The sequence below is a fragment of the Lacerta agilis genome, chromosome 3 (genome assembly GCF_009819535.1).
Source record: "Lacerta agilis isolate rLacAgi1 chromosome 3, rLacAgi1.pri, whole genome shotgun sequence".
NCBI lineage: Eukaryota > Metazoa > Chordata > Lepidosauria > Squamata > Lacertidae > Lacerta > Lacerta agilis.
The window spans coordinates 22,808,814-22,831,266 of record NC_046314.1 but is presented as its reverse complement, the minus strand read 5'-3'; the positions used below and the strand labels follow the sequence as shown (position 1 = coordinate 22,831,266).

Here is a 22,453-nt window from a genome sequence, read left to right as displayed (position 1 = left end):
AAGAAGAAGAAGAAGAAGAAGAAGAAGAAGAAGAAGAAAATTGAAAGGTTACAGAGAAACACCAGTAAGGTTGCGAAATTTAGCACACACACAAGCCTCTGGGACTTGCTGGTGCAAATGTTCTGCGGAGCTCCATCCTACTACGCGCTACTTCCTCGGGACCTTGTTCCTAAAGCGAGTTGTATGATTTGCAATCCGATGCAAGGCAGCGATGCCGCCCCGAGCCGGTTCAGCAGGACTCCCGCTATCTCGCTTCCCGAGGTTCTCCTAGCCCCGCCCAGGGGGCGGTGGGAGGATCGTGGCCCCGCCCCCAAACCGCCTCCTTCTCCCAGCCTCCTCCTTCTGACCAAAACAATGACACGTGCTCCGGTCCCTCCTCGTCACGTGACACGTGCGGGAGGTGGAACCTGGGACGTCACAACGCCCCGAGCAGCCAACCGGCGGCCGGGATGCCGGGTGGCAACAAGCGCCGCTCAGGCGGGCCAATAGGGAAAAAGCGGAGAAGGTGGGGGGGGTGGAGAAACCGAAGTTCCTTGTTGTCGTCGACGTCTCGGTCAATAGAGACAGTATCAGCCTTGGCTGGGAGCGACTGTGGTGAGAAGGCGAGGTGGGGGGAGGTTGTGTGGGAGCCGTTTGAGGGGGGAGGGGAGGTGGCCGTTGGAAGGCCAACGGTTAAAGGAGGGTCCCCTCAGGGGAGAAAGAGGCTGGCAGGGGGGGAGGCTGTACCTGGCGTGCTGCCAAGAGTGTGTGTGTTGCTTTTAGCGTCTTCATTATTTTGGCCAAGAGTCCTTCCAGTGGGTGGGGGTGCTTCATTTTGTTCCTCTCTCTCTTCCCTCCCCCCCCTAGGTTTTACACAAATCCTCTGATCTCTTTTTTAAAAAAACTGCCTCTAAGTGGCCCCCAAAGCCCCTTGCCTGTAGTATAGCCCCCTCCCCCCAAATGAATGTGGTGCCTCCTCATACGTTATTGGGAAGGGTAAATGTTCCATAGCAATGGGTTCTGTCCTTAGGTGTGGTTTTCTACTCTGAAGTAGGACCCCTTTTACTTTTGTGTAAGTGTGCAGCTGTAACGTTTTCCTTAATGGTGGCATAGAAGTGCACTGCAACTCGAATAATTTCAGTGCAGCACCATCACTTCTCCCTTTTCTTCTGTTTCGAATGGAGTCTTTTGCCTTACTGTGTTTCCCCCCACTTTCCCCCCAAAGAGCCTAAGAGCCCTTCTCTTCTCCACGCTTTTCTTCTCTCTCTCTCTTGTGTGTGTATTTATATATTTATATTTTTATATATAGTATATATGTGTGTGTGTGTGTGTGTAGCCAGGAGTAGAGGCCATTGAAACTCTATTTATTTAAGAACATTTCTAAACAGATTTATGTTTTTAAAATCCTCCAAGCGACGTGCGCTGTGCTCAGTATAAAAATATCAATTAAAACAGAAATATAACCTAAGAACAATATAAAATCACGTGAAACAGATTCAGAGCATTCATACAAATAATGATATCCAGTCTTATGGTTTCATAAAAGGCCTTGTAAAATAAATATGTACCTTAAAAGCCTGGAGCACGTGTTTGGGATCAAGTGATGTTGATCACCCTTCTTTCATGAAGGTGAGTAAGAGGGGAGAAAGTAGGTCCCAGTGTTGGGAGTCCAGGACGTACTAGTCACAAATGTTGATAACTAAATGTAGGAGATTCTAATGGAGTTCTGTGTTAAGTTCCCTTTAACCAAAGTGCCATTTTCATTTACTTCAGTTTTAGAAGGCAAACCAAAACAACCCATTGTATCTTAAATAAGTTATACTCATTTCAAATATCACGTGTTAAAGGTATAGAAATACCGGCTTTGCCAAATATCAGCAAACTCTATACATATATATATGTGTGTGTGTGTGTGTGTGTGTGTGTGTATATATATAGGAATAGGAATAGGAATAATTTATTATTGGCCAAGTACATTTTCCAACATACTTGGAATTTGTTTCAGCTACATTGCAATGTAAACATACAGACACTGTTCCTCTCACAATACAAAGAAGCAAGGAAACCCCACCCATAATTTACCCCCCCTTCAGCTATACAACTATGAATTTAACAATTTAATGGCACAAGGGAAAAAACTATTCTTGTGCCTGGCCGATTTTGTATATGAACTCCTGTAGCGACGTCCGGATGGAAGTAAATCAAGCAGATGATGACCGGGATGTAAAGGATCTGCTACAATTCTCTCTGCTCTCTTCCTAACTCGGGTAGCATAAATTGTCTCTATTGAAGGCAAGCTAACACCAATTACCCTTTCTGCAATTCTTACAGCTCGTTGGAGCCTTTTCTTGTCTCTCTTGGAGGCTGTACCGTACCAAGCTGTTATAGAATTACAGAGAACAGTTTCAATGATGCCCCTGTAGAATTGGAACAACACTTCCTGGGACAATTTAAATTTCCTTAGTTGACGCAGGAAATACAGCCTCTGGTGGACCTTTTTAATAATACTATTGATGTTGCTTGACCAATTTAAGTTATAAGAAATTATAGAGCCCAGGAACTTAAAGGACTCTACTACTACAACCATATATATATGATTTTATTGACTGTGTGTGTTAGCAAGCACAAAGACACAAGCCTGGAATTGGGCCACAGAGATTGCTGTTCTTGGTCAAGAGCTGTGGCCAGAGTTAGATAGCAGGTGATAGGAGTGTGGACTGTCAGAATTGTGTTTGCATCTTTGCTTGTTGCCAGGAGAAGGGAGTAGCTATAAAGAATATGAGATGGAATGAAGTGGTGTCAGTCTAAGATTCTATTTTGGCATCCACTGAGGTTATAGAAGTGTGGAAAACACAGTTGTGGTAAGCAAAACTAAGGGTAAGGTGGTTGCTTGTATAACTAAAACATTGTTGAATTTTATTTCTATATCTTACGAAATGTGTGTTGTGTAAAATAGCACCGGCCTGAATATTCTGCTGTTCAGTGCCATTGAATCTGTGTATTAATATCACTAAATTACTTAGCATGATGGAAGAAAGACATGATATATGTGTGTGGGGTTAGTCAGAATAAATATTTTGCAACACTTATTTTGTTGGTAAGTATTACAAAATATTCTGATCATTAATCCACTGACTTAGATGGCTATAAAAGCTATTTAGGAGATTTCATGGAGGATAAGACTCTCCATGGCTACTAGTTATTATGACTATATGCAGGAGTTTTGATGTTCAAAGAAAAGTGAGGTGATGGAAGAGGAATGTCAGAGTGATGGACATGGTGGGTTACAACATATAGTAGATAACATTCTTAGGATTGATGGATCCACTTTACCCATATGCAGCCATTCCTGAAACAGCCTATTATTTGTTTGTTTTATTTTATTTAATGAAATTTATATTCTGGTTTTTTAGCAAAACCGTATTACAAGATGACTATGAGTAAAATGTTAAGTGAAACAAATTACTTTGACATAACAATATTGTGTGTTCAGCATATTGTGCCATTTAGAGCAGTGCTGGTAAAAGTGTGCACTGGTTCAGGATATTAATGGCATGGACTCTGTTCCTTTCATGTTGCCTCCCATCATCTTGCGATGAAATGTTTAGCGTAATACTGCACACAAGGAGGCATGCTCTGACCAAATTGGTTAATGGCCATTTATATTCTCATCTTCATGGCTATGTCTTTTATTTTGTTGCCATATTTTGCCACAATGTTTCTCTTGATGTTAATTTCTAAATATCATCCTGCTGACATAACCACAACGTTGTTAAAAGTTGCATTGATCATTTGTTGCCTTTAAGGAAACCATGCCTTTTCTGGGCCAGGATTGGCGATCTCCAGGGTGGAGATGGATGAAGACAGAAGATGGTTGGAAGCGATGTGAGCCCTGCAGCTCAGAACTTGAGGATGAAAACAATCAGCTTAACAACATCAGTCATAATGTGTAAGAGAAGAAAAAGAAGGGGCCCCTTCTCGTTATCTTAATGCTGCTATAAATCAGTGCCTATTTTTCTCTGGGTGGGCATGTATCTCAGGGCTGTATTTAGCACATAGAGGAAAATGTCCGTTTATTTGCTTATCTTAATCATGGCAGGAACCTTTTCCTTAAATTCATGTAGTGATTTGATGCTCAAGTTACAGGTACAGTCAGGAACAGTAGCCATGCAGTTTCTGATGCCCTCTTTATGTAAAGTGTTGCATAGCTGGCACTTAGATTTACAAAAAACAAAAACAAAAAAACAAACCATAACCATTACTGCCACCAGGATACAAAACAAATAGCACTGAAAACTTTTGTTGAAGGAATGGGAGGTAAGAGAAGAGCATAGAGACAATTTAATATGCCCACTTAAAGCCCAGAAAGTTGAAATGCAGTAGTTTGTGGAATCAGAAACTAAGCATAGTTTTAAGGATTTGAGATGAAAATCATTTTAGAAGTAAAGCTGTTGCTTTTGGACTTAGAATTGTAGGCAGTATATTTTTTCCCCATTTGTCAGCGTTGTTAAATCACTTGGACTTTGCATCTAGCTACAAAGAGTGTTAAGGGACCCAGGTGGCGCTGTGGGTTAAACCACAAAGCCTAGAGCTTGCTGATCAGAAGGTCGGCAGTTCGAATCCCTGCGACGGGGTGAGTTCCCGTTGCTTGGTCCCAGCTCCTGCCCACTTAGCAGTTCGAAAGCACGTCAAAGTGCAAGTAGCGGGAAGATAAACGGCGTTTCCGTGCACTGCTCTGGTTCACCAGAAGCAGCTTTGTCATGCTGGTCACAACCCAGAAGCTGTATGCTGTGTCCTTCAGCCAGTAACACGAGATGAGCACCAGAGTTGGACACGACTGGACCTAATGGTCAGGGGTCCCTTTACCTTTAGAAAGAGTTGGGTGTCTTACTGTTATTGACTTAAAATAGTTTGCTATTGGATTTTGCATTGGGTTATGTGGGATGACACAAGTAACAGTGCTGTGTAGTAGGGATAGTGTATGGTGGTACATGCACTGATTATTCTGTGGAGAAGGGACACCACCTTTTATTTAAGAGCAGGGTAACTAAAAGCTGCTTTTTAGTTATTTGAAATAATATGGCTTTCAGAAGAAATGTAACAACCTAATTATTTGATGCAGTGTTGTCATGGAGACTTGCCTGTTTTAAATATAAGGTGGCCTATTAGATCCATTTTGGTAAAACTAGGTCATTGTTGTAAAAAGCTTGAAATTACAGGCTTGGAGGGACTTGCTATGTGATCTTCACTACAAGGGCATGAAGGATGCATATGTTTGATAACCTAAGCACCTGTTTTGCTGGTGGCAACAAACAGGCCAATCAAGCATTCTTTCAGGAAAAAAATCAGGAAGCTTGTATATTAGGATGGCTTTTATATTGTGGCATATTCGATGATCTAAATAAGCACTTCATGCATTCACATAAACCACATAGTTAACAGTCAAAGACAATTCTAATGGTAAAGTGGTATTCATAATAAAATGGTAGTTCTAATCACGGGCTGGTATTTTGTCTTGCCTCTTAATTCGTGTTGTTATTTCCCCAAACTGGCAAAAAATAAGCCCCTATATCTGTTTGGTGTCAGCAGTGTGCCAGGTGCTGCTCAGACCTAGACTTATAGAAGGGATTGTGCTCCTACACGGAAACAGTTTCTTGCCTGGGTGACTTGCAATGAAACAACTTTTGAACAGGCATACTGCTCACAGCTTCCAGCTGTGGCGACATGACTTGTGTAAGGCAAGCAGGGTCTGCCTCAGTTGTCTTAGAAAATCAGGGAAATTTGATTTTGATACAAGTTTTTGCCAGTACAAGGCTGTGGTAAACTTGTTCAGATGTGGATTGTAGGCTGTTGCTTAATTCAGGTTTCTTTTGGACAAGGGTTGCCACTTCTAGCTGGAAAAATTTGCACAGAATATACAAATTTAGAAATATTTTCCATAATTTAAGTGGAGATACATCTCTCCATCACTGGAAAGTCTGTGGGAACCAGGTGACCTATGTGCCTTCTCGGTCTGCTGTCCAGGTACCACTGACTATTGGTAGCCAACTTCAAGGACCATAATCTCCCTTCTGATTATTCAGTCTTTCATATAAAGGTCTCCTTTAAACTGAGCTCTGTTCTCTGACAGCTCATCAGATAGTGGCCAGTCCACTGTAAAGAAAGACCCATGCCCAACTAGAAGAGACTTCAAAAGTAATTCAATACTATGCTAGATCTCTCTGATTCATTTGGAAAGTTGGTGAGATGCTTTGTTAAATTATTGATGTGCAATACCATTTTAATATTTGCTGTTTAATCCTCCAGATTAGTGTGTGATTTTCCTCCTCCTCTCCCCCCCCCCATTTTTTTATTTTTCTTGTCTTGGTGATTTACAACATCCAGGCTATACTGTGGGTGCTTTTTAAAACTCTGAATTGACAGTGATAAATACCTTCATTTGACAAACTCAGCTGTTTTAATAAAAGTGAACACTGGTGAGTGGGAAAAAATGCATGTATACAATTTTCCTGTCAGAATAAAGATGGGAAGATAAAGTAATTTTACTTTCCTTTTGTACACTTTGTGCTGTAAAGCTTTAGTAGTTTTGCTTATCTGTGTGAGGCTAACTTCTTTGCAAAGGAAACAATCTTGGGTTATCAGTGTTTTGGGAAAACTGAGTGCTTTGTCTTGTGTTGATATAACTACTGTATCTTTCAGTTTTCTCTGTGAAAATAAAAAGTTTAAATTTACAAGTTGTTGTAAACCTTCTAAATAGCTTTCCACATCAAACTCATTTTTAGCAATTTTATTTTCTATATCCTAGGTTCTTTTTAGACTTGCAAAAAGATTGTCAATAAACTGAGCCTCTAGGAACATTATGACTGGGTTGTCATCTCTTTCAGAGGATTTGACATATTACAGGTAGTGTAATGCCAACCCCTGATTTTGAGTGCTGAAGAGGCTTAGCATGGTGTGGGTATGTGCTTGAACCCCTCCTGCAAAATACTGATCATCTGGAGGGAACCCTTTCGTAGCTTGCAAAAAACTAACATATTGCATATGAGGGTTTTTTGGGTGGTGGGTGATTTTTAAAGTAGTGATCACTGGGACTGGATCAGTCTGAGAAGTAGAATTTATAAGAATATCTAGAGGATTTACAATAATATAACAACACTATTAAAATAATTCAAAGCAATTCACAACAGAAAAAATATGGATTATTTTAGCATTATTTACCACATATATTTTCTGTGTTTTACATATGTGAATGATAAATGAAATAGCTTCCTTGGTAATTGATTCACAAGGCTACATAAAAGCAGTTTGTTAATAAACACATGCATTTGTTTCTTTGTGAGTCAACAAGCATGTGGACAGGGGTGATCTAGGAGACCTTCTGTACTTAGACTTTCAGTGTTTTTAAACTAAGTCCCTCATCCAAGACTCCATGATAGTATCGTATTATGGGATAAGAGGATGGATAGTAATTGGTTAAAGCACTGGTCTTCATGGCCTGATCCAAGGTGGTTCGCAACGGGAGCACTACCACCATGCAAATATATGGTGAAAGGTTAGGAAAAGGGTCTCACAATGCATGTTTGGATTAAAAGGGGGTCCTGAGTCTGAAAAGGTTGAAGACTACTGGGTTAAAGAACAGCAAGCAGAGTAGGAATCTACAGGCAAATTTCACAATTGCGGCATGTAAATAGGTAGGGTTCTCCAGGATCTGTATTGAGATGGGTGCTTTCTAACTTGTTCATTAAAAAAAAAAATTTGCATTTTCAAAAACAGGAACAGAGAGCATATTTAATTCCCCTCTCCCTGTCCCACTTACAACCATACCAAATACAGCATATCTAAATATGCCATATGACTGTCCTTCTACACTTTTCCTGGTTCCTTTTGCTTTTCTACTACTCCACGTTATCCACCTCTTTTTAATCATCCAGTTTGTTAGAATAGGGGTTATTTGAATTGTACAATGGAAAAATAATAATAATTGGAGACTTGAATGGGGTAGTATTCCCAGAATATGATAGATCAAATCAAATGAATAAGGTCCAATGAAGGGAAGGAATGTGGAGTTAATAGATCTATGGAGATTTAAACACCTAACAACGTGTCTGTACTTTCCATTCAAGATATCAAAATAGTTCCAATAGACTAGACATGGTGTGGGCCTTCAAAGACTCTCTTCTTCTTCTTCTTTTTTTGTGGAAAGACAATTTTTGTTCATTTGGGGCATTTTTTCCTACGATTACCCATCTTTCCTCCTCTATTTTAATCTCTACTAATATTATACTGCCTAACATGTTCATTTTTATTTTTCTGGAGTTAGTGTGAGGTGGTCCAGTTTTCAGATGACATGTAAATTATTCAGGATGGCAGATTTCAGTGGAGAATAAGGATCTGAATGGTACCTGCAGAGGCAGCATGATTCTCTGTACCAGTTCCTTGGGAACAGAAATGAGGCAAGGATATTTTGCTCATGTCTTGTTTGCAGGCTTCCCATAGGCATCATCTTGGCCATGGTGAAAACAGACTGCTGGTCTAGGTGTTTGAAGCAACAGTGTGATTTTACATGTTTGTTTGAAAATACAGACTCATTATGTTCAGTGGGCTTATGCTCAGATAAGTGTCCATAAACCCGTAGGCTGAAATCACAAACACTTGAGAGTAAGCACAACTAAACATGGTGGGATTTACCTTCAAGTATACATGCATAGGATTGAGTTATTGCACTGGTAAAACCAACAGCCATTGAAACAACATGAAACTCTGAAATGCAAATGACTCATTCCTACCTTCACATACTGTGGTTAGTTCAATTGTATCTGAGGGATTGGTTCTTTAAATGGATTTTTTTTTCCTTTCAGCATCTTAGATAATGACGAAGAAATATACTGTGCTGATGATTGTGAATTTGCAAGCAAGAAAAGGAAAAAGGATCATTTTAGGAACAATGCAAAATCTCAGTGTAAGATTAAACTATTTTTTAGTTCTGATAATAGTTGACAGTGTAAGTTTGCTTTCCAGTTTATTTCAGCAGAACATATACATAATGCAAATACTTATGTACTTGAGAATGCTAGAGTAGCTAAGAATTAGTTGAGTGGAAACATGACACATGTGTAACATGCTAATCATTTGCACACACTCCATGTAAAAATGGTAAGGGAAGGTAATGAAAGAATAATCTTGGTTGAGGGTTTTGTTCTTAACATAATAATAGGGAGGCTTACTTTTACTAACAGTGAACTTTAGTAAACTAGCATCTGTGCAATTTTGATTGTGGGTGTATGTAGCCTGCTGGTGGGAGGTAAAATCGAGCTCATTTCAAATATTTCTAAAATGTACCCAGGACTTACAGAAATTTACTTGAAAGCGTGCTTCCCTTAAATCAGATAGATTTCGGTTTATTTCTTGCATGATTCTTTGCATCACAGTGGCTTTCATGATTCTTCCAAGCAGTCATTCACATAACAGTGTCTGATGGGATTGTTAATTAATGTGGTGTTGGCCATGCTTATCCCACAAAATTGCTGAGATTGGATGTTTTTACTTCCATTCTTGATTAACTACAGTTCAGTGTTGTGTCTGAGCCCTAAATTGTGTCTAATCTTAACTACACTTAGAGAAAACCAACCAGCATCAAAAATTTGGTTTGAAATGGACTTTTTTCTGCTAACTAGGGTGACGTCTATTACATGACAAACTGCAAGTAGTCAGAAGTGGAAGCTTTCTACCTCCTCTGTAGCTGCACTGGAAGAGGAGGTAGAAAGATCACTGACTTGTCTTTGTACAGTAAGTTTAGAGGCTTCCCCAAACTAAGGCCCGCGGGCTGGATGCGGCCCGAGGGACTCAGTTTTCCGGCCCGCAGCGACCCCTGTCGCCCGCTGCCGCCGCCCACTCTTACCAGCGCGGCGCGGCTGCCCACTTTCAGGGTGGCAGAGTGCCGGAAATAGCTTGTGCGCATGCGCAAGTGTCATTTCCGGCACACTTCCGGGTCTGTGGACACCTGTGCGCATGCACACAAGCTACCGTATATCGCGGCGTATAAGGCGACTCGGCGTATAAGACGACCCCCCAACTTTTTATGTGAAAAAACAGAGTTTGGGGTATACTCACCCAGCCCGGGATCCATGGCTGCTGAGGCGGCGGCAGCGGCGGGGAGAGCGTCCCCCGCGCCACACAGGAGATTTCCGCGCTTGCCGCCCAAGCACACAGCGGCCCCCATGGCTGCTGAGGCGGCGGCAGCGACGCCTGGGGCAGCGGGGAGAACCTCCCCGTCGCCGCAAAGGAGGCCTCCGCGCTTGCCGCCGAAGCGCAGGATGGCCTCCACAGCTGCTGAGGCGGCGGCAGCGACGCCTGGGGCAGCGGGGAAAAGCTCCCCGTCGCCCCAAAGGAGGCCTCCGCGCTTGCCGCGGAAGCGCAGGACGGCCTCCATGGCTGCTGAGGCGGCGGCAGCGACGCCTGGGGCAGCGGGGAGAAGCTCCCCGTCGCCCCAAAGGAGGCCTCCGCGCTTGCTGCTGAAGCGCAGGACGGCCTCCACGGCTGCTGAGGCGGCGGCAGCGACGCCTGGGGCAGCGGGGAAAAGCTCCCCGTCGCCCCAAAGGAGGCCTCCGCGCTTGCCGCTGAAGCGCAGGACGGCCTCCACGGCTGCTGAGGCGGCAGCAGCGACGCCTGGGGCAGCGGGGAAAAGCTCCCCGTCGCCCCAAAGGAGGCCTCCGCGCTTGCCGCTGAAGCGCAGGACGGCCTCCACGGCTGCTGAGGCGGCAGCAGCGACGCCTGGGGCAGCGGGGAAAAGCTCCCCGTCGCCCCAAAGGAGGCCTCCGCGCTTGCCGCTGAAGCGCAGGACGGCCTCCACGGCTGCTGAGGCGGCAGCAGCGACGCCTGGGGCAGCGGGGAAAAGCTCCCCGTCGCCCCAAAGGAGGCCTCCGCGCTTCCTGCTGAAGCGCAGGACGGCCTCCACGGCTGCTGAGGCGGCGGCAGCGACGCCTGGGGCAGCGGGGAAAAGCTCCCCGTCGCCCCAAAGGAGGCCTCCGCGCTTGCTGCTGAAGCGCAGGACGGCCTCCACGGCTGCTGAGGCGGCGGCAGCGACGCCTGGGGCAGCGGGGAAAAGCTCCCCGTCGCCCCAAAGGAGGCCTCCGCGCTTCCTGCTGAAGCGCAGGACGGCCTCCACGGCTGCTGAGGCGGCGGCAGCGATGCCTGGGGCAGCGGGGAGAACCTCCCCGTCGCCGCACAGGAAGCCTCCGCGCTTGCTGCCCATGCCCAGCCCGGGCTCCATGGCGGCTGAGGCAGCGGTTGCGGCTGGAGAGGCTCCATGCAGCCAGTGGCGGGGCGGAACTCCGGGTCACATCGCATGATGTTGCCGGCGTACAAGACGACCCCCGACTTCAGAGAAGATTTTTCGGGCTTAAAAAGTCGTCTTATACGCCGCGATATACGGTATTTCTGGTGCTCCGCCGACCCAGAAGTGCGCCGGAAATGACACTTGCGCATGCACCCAAGCTATTTCCAGTGCTCCATTGACCCGAAAGTGCGTAGGAAATAGCGTGTGGGCACGCACTCTCCGGCCCGCCGCGTGATCGGCGCTGCAGGAACCGGCCTGAGGCCAGGTGAGTTTGGTGACCCCTGCTCTAAACCATGGCTTTAGGCAAGAATACACAGAGAAATCTGCTTTCATATGCATAGTGCCACAGGTGGGCAAGACAATAGTTTTGGTTTTTTAAAAATTGGTGGAAAATCTTTCCCTCTCATATTATTAAAGATTGTTAGAACCTTTTTGCAAAATAATTTGCATATGATTGCCTACTTTACTCATAAATCAATACATCTGCAGCAGAATATTAAAAAAGGTGTTCCTTCTCTTGCTTCCAGGCTTCTATCGTGAAAAATGGATATATGTTCATAAAGAAAGTACTAAAGAAGTAAGTGGTGGGCATTATTTACGTGCTTTTGGTAATTATCCAGTTAATTAATCCACACACGCTAGTGTATTTATTAGCTAGCTGCACTCTTATTTATTTAGCTAGTTGGTTGGGGGGGGGGAGTCAGCATCAGATAGCAGTTGCATAGGGAAGAGTAATTCAGATTTCAAGGCTTCAGTGTTGTGGGTTTTTCCTCATACCTTCCATATGCTAGCTTGAACATACTAAAGCACAATACTACTGCATAATACTTTTCATATGTAGACAGATGGAGAGAATGGCCACTGGTGAATGTAGGAGGCAGCATGAACAACGGCTCTCAAAGCAGCAACTTATTTTTTTTCCTTCTACATTCCAACCCATATGTCATGAGTATTGGGGAAATGGGTAGCTAGGTGACTGTGGGACATTAGCAGCTATGTGATTTGTGTGGGTGGTACATTCCAGGCTTGCACATTTATCCTCTCCAGGAAGGCTTCTTTTGTGACTCTAACATGTGTCTCCCCCTCCCCCATTTTTCTTTTCAAGAGGCATGGCTATTGCACGCTGGGAGAAGCTTTTAATCGCTTAGATTTTTCAAGTGCAATTCAGGACATCAGAAGGTTCAATTACGTGGTAAAAGTAAGATGCTCTTGTACTATGTAGTTCTGTGATTGAATTTAATTTACTGTAAAAAAAATATATTCAGAAGGTTGCTAACGTTAGGGAGTTCATCTTAAACTAGAACCAAGGAATTGCCTCCATTTCTCAGATTAAAAATTGACATTGGGTTTTATTGTAAAGTGACAATGTCTCAAGCAATCAGAAAAGAGTTCTCCTGGGGTCCTTTGTGTGATATCTCTGAGAGAGTCTTACCATGCTGCTCTTTGTGCTTCTGAACTATAATAGACCAGTACCAAAGGACTCCTTGGCTGTACCTGTGTTCCCTACAAGGGCTTTAGACTTGTTTCTCCAGTGACATCCCCCATGTGTCACCTGGCAAGCTACATCTAGAAAATGAAAATTTGTCAGGATCGGTTGTACACAAACCTTTGAGCCTGCCTAAAGCATCTCTTTGGATACTGGACTTTATTTTACTCATTTCCATTCTGTAAACTGATGTATTAAACAGCTTTAGTTAGGAATCTGCATTTTAGTTCATGTTGTTTTACTATAATTTATCTGCCACTTTCTGCCAACAAACAAAATGGGCCTTCAAGTGACCAAATGTGATCTTATTTTTTTGTTTAGTGTCGATTCATGTTCCCATAGACATGGGGATGGTGGTGGTCTGATTTCTTTGTCAAATGTGACTCCTGGGAGCAGCTTTTTTTTTAAAAAATGTAGCTCACATTTGTAGGCTAATGCAGACATACTGCTGCTAAGGAACAACTATGTTGTGAACCACCCTGTGATGCTGGAATGAAGGGTGGTATACAAATTTAATAATAATAATTTGCTCAGCCATAGCTAAGCCAAATAGAGAGGTTGTACATTCCTCCACTCAACCAGCTCCCTTCTAGAGCTTGACCACAAGCCAACTATTACACTGGCGGTGGCAGTAATCACAGTTAGGCCTAAGAAGACATTGGCACAACACAGACTCTGAACTTCATGCTTAAATGTGAATGTTGCCTAAGAAAGTATGTTTATATGTGTTTATCTTAAACATATACTATGAGAAGCCTAGAAAGAGTAATAAAAAGCCCCACTGAACGCAGTGATACTTCACTTATGAGTAAACATGCTGTCACATCTGCACAGCACTGATCTCGCTGCCACCCTGCCCCTTTCAGGTAAGCTGCGGTGACACAAATATCATGACGGCAGTTCATCTCCCTGCCCACCTGACTGCTATTTCCCTGCACCAAGGATCTAACAAACTAAAACTTGACATGGGAGAAATGGAGTAAGGGAAGGGACTCTACCCCTCCCCCCCCCCACCTATGCTGTATGTTGAGGAATCTAAAGAACATAACTAATTGTGGCTTATTTTTTACACATCTTCTAATACACAATTATTATCTTTTAGCTTTTGCAATTAATAGCAAAATCCCAGTTAACTTCATTGAGCGGTGCAGCTCAAAAGAACTATTTCAATATCTTGGACAAAATTGTTCGAAAAGGTAAGGACGCAAATTTCCATAGCTGCAAATGACACTTTGGCATTTTGATCAATTGCTGTTTAGGTTTTAAGAAAGCACTTGCCTAGTAGCCATGGATAACAAGAAACTGCATACAGGTCAGTGAGCGGGGTTGTTGGAGGAGGAATGCAGTGGCTTAGCTTAGTGCAGTGTGGAAATAAAAAAAGACAGCTGCGGATCACCACATTTGCATGCTCCTCTCCAAGAGCTCCCACATCTAGTGGGTTCAGCTAAGCCATAGTTCAGCTTGCCATGTTGTGTGAACACAGCCATCACGATGGAAACCCCAGGTCCTGGGTCCTGCCATATGCATTTATTTGCTGGGGCAGCAGTTCTTGGCTGTTACCTTAAAGATTATAAAACTACAGTGGATCAGCTTTTCAGCTCTTTAAAATAAATGTAAAGTGTAGTGGGAAAGCAAGAATTCTCACGTGTGTTTCTAAATTCCCACTTGAAGTTCTGGAGGACCAATACAACCCCCGTCTAATCAAAGACCTTCTTCAGGAGCTGAGTTCTGCGCTGTGCATATTAATAAGGGGCGTGGGGAAATCGGTGCTAGTAGGAAACATCAATATTTGGATTTGCCGGTTGGAAACCATCCTTCTGTGGCAGCAGCAGCTCAATAATCTTCAAATACCCAAGGTATACCCAGCTTTTATGTCTGTGTTAAATGTGAAGTTTGAGCTGTGAAATCCTTCTATCTGTGGATGTTACCAGGGTGTCATCTGTCTGCCTCTCTCTCTCCTCCCCCTCCTCTCTGATATGGAATTATAAAAAGGCATAAAGCAGGTTTTTGTTTTTTTAATCAGCATTTGTTGAGTAGAGCGGACAACAAGATAATTAAACTGTGATGGTGAAATAGGCAATGTTTTGTTTTCAGTGCCTGATTTCAAGACATCATCCTGTACCAAGTTGCTTCCCAAAAATTACTAGGTATCTGCTGATACTTAAGCCTTCAAAAATGTACTGTGGCTGTATTAAAATATACATCTGATCCTCTTATATTTTATAGGTTTAGTCAGAACCATTAAAAATGCATTAATCGTTGGCATTTAGGACCAGCCCCAAAGACACTTAACTACCTGAGGCAAAGCACAAGATTGTGCCCCTTCCCCGTTCTGCAGACTGGCAGACAGTGACAGGACAGCATCCTCCACAACATCTGGATGCAGCGGAGTGGGTGCAGGACAAGCTGCACCACATTGGTTCCAGGCAAATGGGTCCAAAATTGGGGACGCCTTTAACAACTGTTGCCTTTTTCTTTCTTTTACAATAAAGTGTATACTCAACAAGTTTTATGATGAATTACAGTGCAATCCTAGCCATATCTACTGAGAAGCAAGTGCCATTGAGTTTGATGGGGCTTGTTTCCAGGTATGTGGCATTAGGGGACTCGGGTTTCGCAGAGCCTTTTGGGCTTGCTGATCAGAAGGTCAGCAGTTGGAATCCGCATGACACGGTGAGCTCCTGTTGTTCTGTCCCAGCTTCTGCCAACCTAGCAGTTTGAAAGCATACCAGTGCAAGTAGATAATCAGGTACCGCTGAGACGGGAAGATAAATGACATTTCCGTGCACTCTGGCACTCGTCACGGTGTCCCATTGCACCAGAAGTGGTTTAGTTATGCTGGCCGCATGACCCGGAAAGCTGTGGGCAAACGGCAGCTCCCTCGGCCTGAAAGCGAGATGAGCGCCACACACCATCGTTGCCTTTGACTGGACTTCACCATCTAGGGGACATTTACCTTACCTTACCTTTATGTGGCATTAGGATTGCAACCTTCAGATGAATTTAGCTGTTTAGATTTGGGTGTTGGGGGGGGGGAGAAAACAAACACACCTAAGGCTGTTCGAATTGAAATAGTGAGTTTACTTTTGAACTTACAACTAACTGTTAATAACTTGTTTTTCAGCAAGTCACCAATGGACTTACACTCTGTGATCTTCCTTTACATATGCTGAACAACATCTTGTATAGATTCTCAGACTGCTGGGACATTATCACTTTGGGCCAAGTGTCTCCCACATTGTATATGCTCAGTGAAGACAGGCAGTTATGGAAAAAGCTTTGTCTGTACCATTTTGCTGAAAAACAGGTTAGAGGAACTTTGTTATTGTAGGGTTGAGAGAGGCTGTGTAATATATTCTGTGTGTATACCAACAGAAAACACATGGGGATGTTCTCATGTGTTCATTATAAGCAAATGTATTTGGAAATCAATCCCATTGGTTTCAATGGAACTGCTTCCAATTAAGAGTGCATATGATTGTAAATGCAGGCACAGTCTGATGTTTACTGCTCAGTAAATCTTCCTGAATTTGGACTTGTTCTATAATAAGCATGCATAGTCCTACAACTAGCTTTGATCACATCAAATAAGTAGAGTATAACCATTTGTAAATAATAACCTAATATTTTTAGCACAGGGACTATAGCCTATAGCCCTCCAGAATTTGGCCTACAACTCCCATCACCCCAAATGGTCAAAAATGATGGGAAATGGGGGTCAACATCTGCACAGTCTCTTAAAATATTTCACATATGACTTTCCATTACTTTTCATAGCTAAATAGTGTTTTTTTAAAAAAAAATCTGAGTCAGATGCTGGTTAAAACAGTACAATATCCTTCAAATGTTATCTTTCTGTTCAGTTCTATAGGCACCCTATTTTGTCAGAAAAAGGTCATGTTGACTGGAAGCTGATGTACTTTGCACTTCAGAAATGTTACCCTATAAAGGAACAATATGGAGATACCTTGCATTTCTGTCGCCATTGCAGTATTCTCTTCTGGAAGGTAAGAAATGAAATACCTAGAATATTAGGTTGGAAACTATTCAGTAACTGAGGAAACAATCGGAGGGAGGAGCAATCTTACATATAGTGTTTCCGTTTCACAAACTAGAATAGTCTGCTGGTCTGAAATATGAATAGCTTTTAAAACAAGTTCAGAATGTAAAAGTTCAGCTTTGTACTATGTTTAGCAATTAAATATTTGGGGGATTTATTTTGAGAGCACATCGGGACAACACTGAAAGCAACTTAAATATTTGCAATTGGAAGCTTCCACTTCCTGAGCTTGTGTGTAATAGCCAAAAGGGGGATTACAGTGGGGGAACTTGATTTATAGATAGGTCTGAAAAACTTAGTCGTTCCTTAGCTTTTGTTAGGCTGCCTGCTCCTGTGTTTTCCTTTTTAATAATTTGTGGTCTAGAAAGACAAATGGGCATTTGCATTCCAGTTGCCTGGTTGTGATTCTTTCTTGTCAGATATAGAGATGGGGGAGAGATTTTAATTCAGTTTGGAGGGAAATCTATTTAATGTAGCTATTTTCCAAATTCATACTTTTCTGAATTTTGCAATGCAGTTCTCCAGCCAAGTAATTCATACAAAAATGCACATACAAGGTTAAAGTCCATAGAAATGCATATAATAGTGAAAGTAACAGACAAAAAATACAGTAGAATGTGGAAAATTTCCTTGCAAAAAATATGTATATTAGGAGAAAATAGCACTAAAATGCAGGTGGATTGTCAAGAGAAGTGTTTAAAGAGAAAAATCACAACCTGATGTGGAGAACATAAGACTGGAAAAACGAGAAACAAAAATCGACATTTGCCTATCCTTATTCAGAGGTGTCAAATAGCAAAATAGCAATTTTACAAACTCTAAGGAAGGTGTGCCAGTTGTACAAGCTTCAGGACCATGTAGATTTCTCCAGCGTGAGTTTCCCTTTAATCATTACATTAGAAACTCACCAAAGCTGTATGTTCAAGGTACTCCAGTCTCCCATTTACTAGCACATCTAGCAGCAACTGAAGTTGCTCCAAAGAGTGTATTTACATGTGGCATACAGCAGCTCTTGCTTGAATCATGTTAGCAGTAAGAGCATGTGCTAGAATCTTATGTTTATCTGCATGGGCACTTACTGGACTTTTAACACAAATAATACAATACAAGCTCAGAGGTAGTTGAAGAACCTCATGTGGAAATGTGATAATAAAGAAACTCTGAAAAGGATAAAGATATGAGAGAAGAAGTATTTGATATAATTCATTCACAGTCGCTGATGTTTAACTCTCATGGTGTTCTGAGATACTTGCAATGAGATCTCATGTCTGCTTTCTTCGACTCAGACTTTGTTGCTTTCAGCAGAACATGCTTCCAGGTACTGCTTTGAGGATATGATGTCCGCCTACGGGCATCTCATGAGAAAAATCTTTGGTGTTTGAGATAATGAAGGTGGCTGAATTCTTTAAATATCTGCTGGGGTCAGAGTGGCAAAGTAAATGTTCCCTTTTTGTTTCCTGATCAAGGGCTTTAATTATCACAGACATACAGTGGAACAAAATGCTTTCACATGATTGATGCCAATTCCTGACCCCCCCCCCCCAATTTTTAATTTCTTATAAGCAGGATAACTTTTCTAACCAGTAAAATTGTCTAGGTAGGAATGCCATGCAGAAAGCTGTTGTATATCATGTACTGAACTCTGCTGCTTGTCATTCTATCCAATAAAATCTTCCTCTCTCTTGCGTCTCTGCCCCTCTACCTGTTTCTTCCTTCATGACTTCCTCAAAAGGACTACCACCTTGCTTTGTTACTCAAGGTACTTTATGTGCATTTCTTCCTGCCTTTCTTCTGTATCCATGTTACATAGCTGAAGCAAATAAGATGTTTCCTTGTTAATGTAATGTCACAGCCCTGAACATGTTGTTCTCTCACTTAATTGAGATTTATAGAATTCTTTTCTTGGCTATAAAATGCTGCTTTTTAAATCTTACATAAAAAAAAGATTCAGTGTCTGATGTAATCAAATGAAACTTCCAATGAACTCCTCTCTTAAACTTTGCCACAGGAATGTAGCTAATTCTCCCGAGAAGTTATGTTATGTTTAAAGGCTGTGTTTTTCAGGTTGCCAATGACCAGGAATGCTTTCATTTATGTAGGCTGCAATCCTATATATTGCACTTATACAGGAGAAAGAAAGTCCTATTGAACTCATTCTGGCTTACATTTAAGTAGACATGCAAAAATTTGCATGCTTTCATTTTTATTTACAAGGTTTATATCCATGCGCATTTACAGTGGTACCTCCAGTTGTGCACGGGATCTGTAGTGGTGTGTGTATTTGGAGGTGTCGCTTCTGCGCATGCGCGCGGTGCGTAGAGTGTTTCTGCGCATGTGTGCCGAAACCTGGAAAAATACTTCCGGGTTTGCCACACACGTATCCTGAAAGATACGTAACCAGAGGTGAACGTAAGTAGAGGTACCACTGTACTATACAACAGAAAGGGAATGTGCATACAATACATGAAGAAGAAGAAATGTTCGGCATGAATAGTAAAAGGACATATAAGCATTACATTGTAACACCTTATCAAACTTTTACTGGAATCCATTTAATTTGTTCTGCATCTGTCTAAAGACAGATTGCTGCAAAATAGGGCTAACCTTGATGATCACCTGCACAAAAGGGCTAATCTTGATGACCACCATCACCACCACAGGTCTCCTTCACCTCACCCTACACTGTCAAAGCCACTGTGTGTTTCAGATGAAGAACAGGGTGCATTGCACTCCAGCAAGCAAGCTGTAGGGCAAATACATTGCCTATACTTGCACCGTGGGACTCAGGTGGCGCTGTGGTCTAAACCACTGAGCCTCTTGGGCTTGCTGATCAGAAGGTCAGCAGTTTGAATCCCCACGACGGGGTGAGCTGCTGTTGCTCAGTCCCAGCTCCTGGCAACCTAGCAGTTCAAAAGCACGCCAAAAAAATGCAAGTAGATAAATAGGTACCGCTGCGGCAGGAAGGTAAACGCCGTTTCTGTGCGCTGCTCTGGTTTTGGTGTTCCGCTGCACCAGAAGCAGCTTAGTCATGCTGGCCACATGACCCAGGAAAACTGTGGACAAACGCCGGTTCCCTTGGCCTGTAAAGCGAGATGAGTGCCACAACCCCAGTGTCGTCTGTGACTGGACTTAACTGTCAGGGGTCCTTTACCTTTACCTTTATATTTGCACCCTTTTCCTCATCATGATACTTCAGTAAGCAAGGATGCATGATTCTTTACACTGCCTATCTAAAGAAAAATGTGTACTGTATAATAGTAAGACTTTAGGAAGACCATAGTTCAGTGGAAGAGCTCATGCTTTGCATGTAAATCTCCCAAAGGTTCAAGACCCTGCTAGTCAATGTAGTCAATACAAAACTAGACAGACCTAAAGGGTCTGACTCTGTAAGAGGCAGCTTACTATGTTCTTACAGTCACAAAAGCACTTCCTTCATGAGCAACTATGGGATTGGTCACTAGGTACAATTGGAGCTCCCAAGAGGCTCCAGGCCTTGCCTCATACGTGATTTAAAGATAGAAGCGGGAGACCTTGAACAAGATATGCATCTTTCTCTCAAAACGGCACTACTGTAGCAATATTTTGATATCTATAAATAGTAGCAGCTACTATGTATAAACCGTTGGCTTTGGATACTGCTTCACAACCAGTAATAGTCTGCCTGCCTATGCAAAGAGAGAATAACTGTGCCCTTCATTTTTATTTTAGGATACAGGACATCCCTGCACAGCCAATGATCCCAACAGCTGCTTCATGCCAGTTTCTCCTCAGCACTTCATAGACCTCTTCAAATTTTAAGTGCAATCCATTAATTCTTGGTGATTTCTTCATATATATTTTTGTACAGTCATGCAGTATATGTATAATGCTTTTTGTGCAATATTTCCCGGAATGTGCTTTGTAGTTATAAAGGGATGTCATAGGGTCAAAAGGAGAGAATATTGACCAGAGCATCATGTAAGATGTTCAGTTTGTAGTAGGCAAACCGAAGGAATATTTCATTTTGCAAGGGAAGATGTACTGTGGAAGCAGGAGGAGGTGTGTACAAAAGGAATCATTGGAGTTTTAGTCAAATTTTGGAACTCTTAATCCATCGATGATTTACAACATTTTTGTTAGGGCTATAGTGATTTTTTAGTTGATAACTAGGTAGTTTCCTTTTTGGTGACCAAAAACAACCTGCTTATTTGATCTCTGTCTTCATCCCCTTCACATCCTATTTCAATTGTGCACAATTTGCACATTCTATAAATGTTACGAGATTCTCTGTAGGCTTCTTTGTACATACCATGTCAGCTATTGAGTGCTGCACATCAGTAAAAAACATAGTTTTGTGTACCTGTTGTGCATCCTCTTGTGAAAGAAACCAACTCCATTTTGTAAATACATTATGCAGAATATTTATTTTTCTTAAAATATATTTTATTAATTATGTCAAACCTAATTGTGTCCTAAATAATGTGAGCTGCTGATTGCTGGCTCCTGCAGTGCGATGAAGTTTTCTGATGGTAGTTCCATCCTTTTATATGGTGGTGGTTTCTCGTAACAAGTACAGCAATGCTACATGGTACTGCTGTGGAAAATATTGGCTAACTCCAGAGGAACTGAAAATAGCCTAATACTGGCTAGCACTCTCTTGGATGCTACTCCCCCACCCCACCTCAATATGTAATAGTGTAGTTCAGAAAGGGCAAATTTAAAACAACTTGCAGTGTGTTCTGAAAATCTTGAAACAATCATTCCAATATAATGTAGTATACATGCGAGTACAGGCTTTACATTGCATACCACAGTGTGTTTTGAATCTAGTTTTGTACACAAATAAATCATGTTTTTTGCCTATTAATTCCTGTCTGGAATTCTTTGTCTTGGTTTCTTGATATTTGATTTTATTGAGATCAATATGATTTTCTTCAAGCATGAATGCTTAAAAATACATCTATCATCATATTGGCTTATTTTGGCTATTGGATGTACAGGAAAGTGGCTGAGTTGGCCATGTAATAACAATCCTCTGCATCTTGATAATTGCATGTCACATTCACTTGTGAGATGCCGCTATTATCCCCATATGAGGAGTGGAAGGAGAGTGGCTTGCCTAAGAGCTCAAACAAGTCTTTGGCTTTTTAATGGCCAAAAGAGAAGTGGTTTTAGAATGGAGAAGCAGCAGGCAGGGGAAGATTTAACCTATCTCTCCAACCCCAAACCCCTGGCTGCTTCTCTAGTTAGATTCCCCATTTTTTCACAACAATCTTTTATTAAAGTATTTGGATGCTTGCTGTGTGCATTTGTGTAGTCTAGTTAGACCCTATGAGTGCCCCCTAATAAGTATCTCTTCTCACTAATACTAGCATACAACTAGGGCTGCAATACGTCTTGATTGTCCAGGACATGTCCTAGAATTCACCTCTGAAAATGGCGTCCTGGATTCTTTTTCAGAAGTGGGGCAAATGTCCTGGAAAACTGGCAACAGGGGTTAAATCATGCCAAAAATGTCTTAAAATGCTCCAGAACTCAAAAAGCTCAAAAATATGGCAACCCTATTACAACAATTTTTCTTGATGAATTCCAACATCTCTCAAAGGATGAAAGA

At 42.3% G+C, this 22,453-nt stretch overlaps 1 protein-coding gene across 3 annotated transcripts; it reads left to right on the top strand.

Moving 5' to 3' along the window:
• The first annotated feature begins 500 nt into the window (after positions 1–500).
• FBXO25 (F-box protein 25) lies at positions 501–21,706 on the top strand. 3 transcript variants are annotated; one of them, XM_033143011.1, is made up of 11 exons: positions 501–594; positions 3,786–3,928; positions 8,838–8,938; positions 11,842–11,891; positions 12,420–12,512; positions 13,903–13,996; positions 14,472–14,656; positions 15,925–16,107; positions 16,664–16,807; positions 18,593–18,619; positions 20,569–21,706. In XM_033143011.1, the coding sequence occupies exons 2-11, from the start codon at positions 3,792–3,794 to the stop codon at positions 20,656–20,658; spliced, it is 1,104 nt and encodes a 367-aa protein (XP_032998902.1). In that variant the 5' UTR covers positions 501–594; positions 3,786–3,791; the 3' UTR covers positions 20,659–21,706. The 3 variants fall into 3 exon arrangements, with proteins under 3 accessions (XP_032998902.1, XP_032998900.1, XP_032998903.1); XM_033143009.1 differs by lacking the exon at positions 501–594 and adding an exon at positions 1,529–1,608; XM_033143012.1 differs by lacking the exons at positions 501–594; positions 18,593–18,619 and adding an exon at positions 1,534–1,608.
• The last annotated feature ends 747 nt before the right edge of the window (positions 21,707–22,453 follow it).

Coding starts and splice junctions, on each gene's coding strand:
- FBXO25 (XM_033143009.1), top strand. Junction 16,108..16,663: donor ACCATTTTGCTGAAAAACAG/GTTAGAGGAACT, acceptor CTTTCTGTTCAG/TTCTATAGGCACCCTATTTT. Junction 18,620..20,568: donor ACCTTGCTTTGTTACTCAAG/GTACTTTATGTG, acceptor TTTTTATTTTAG/GATACAGGACATCCCTGCAC.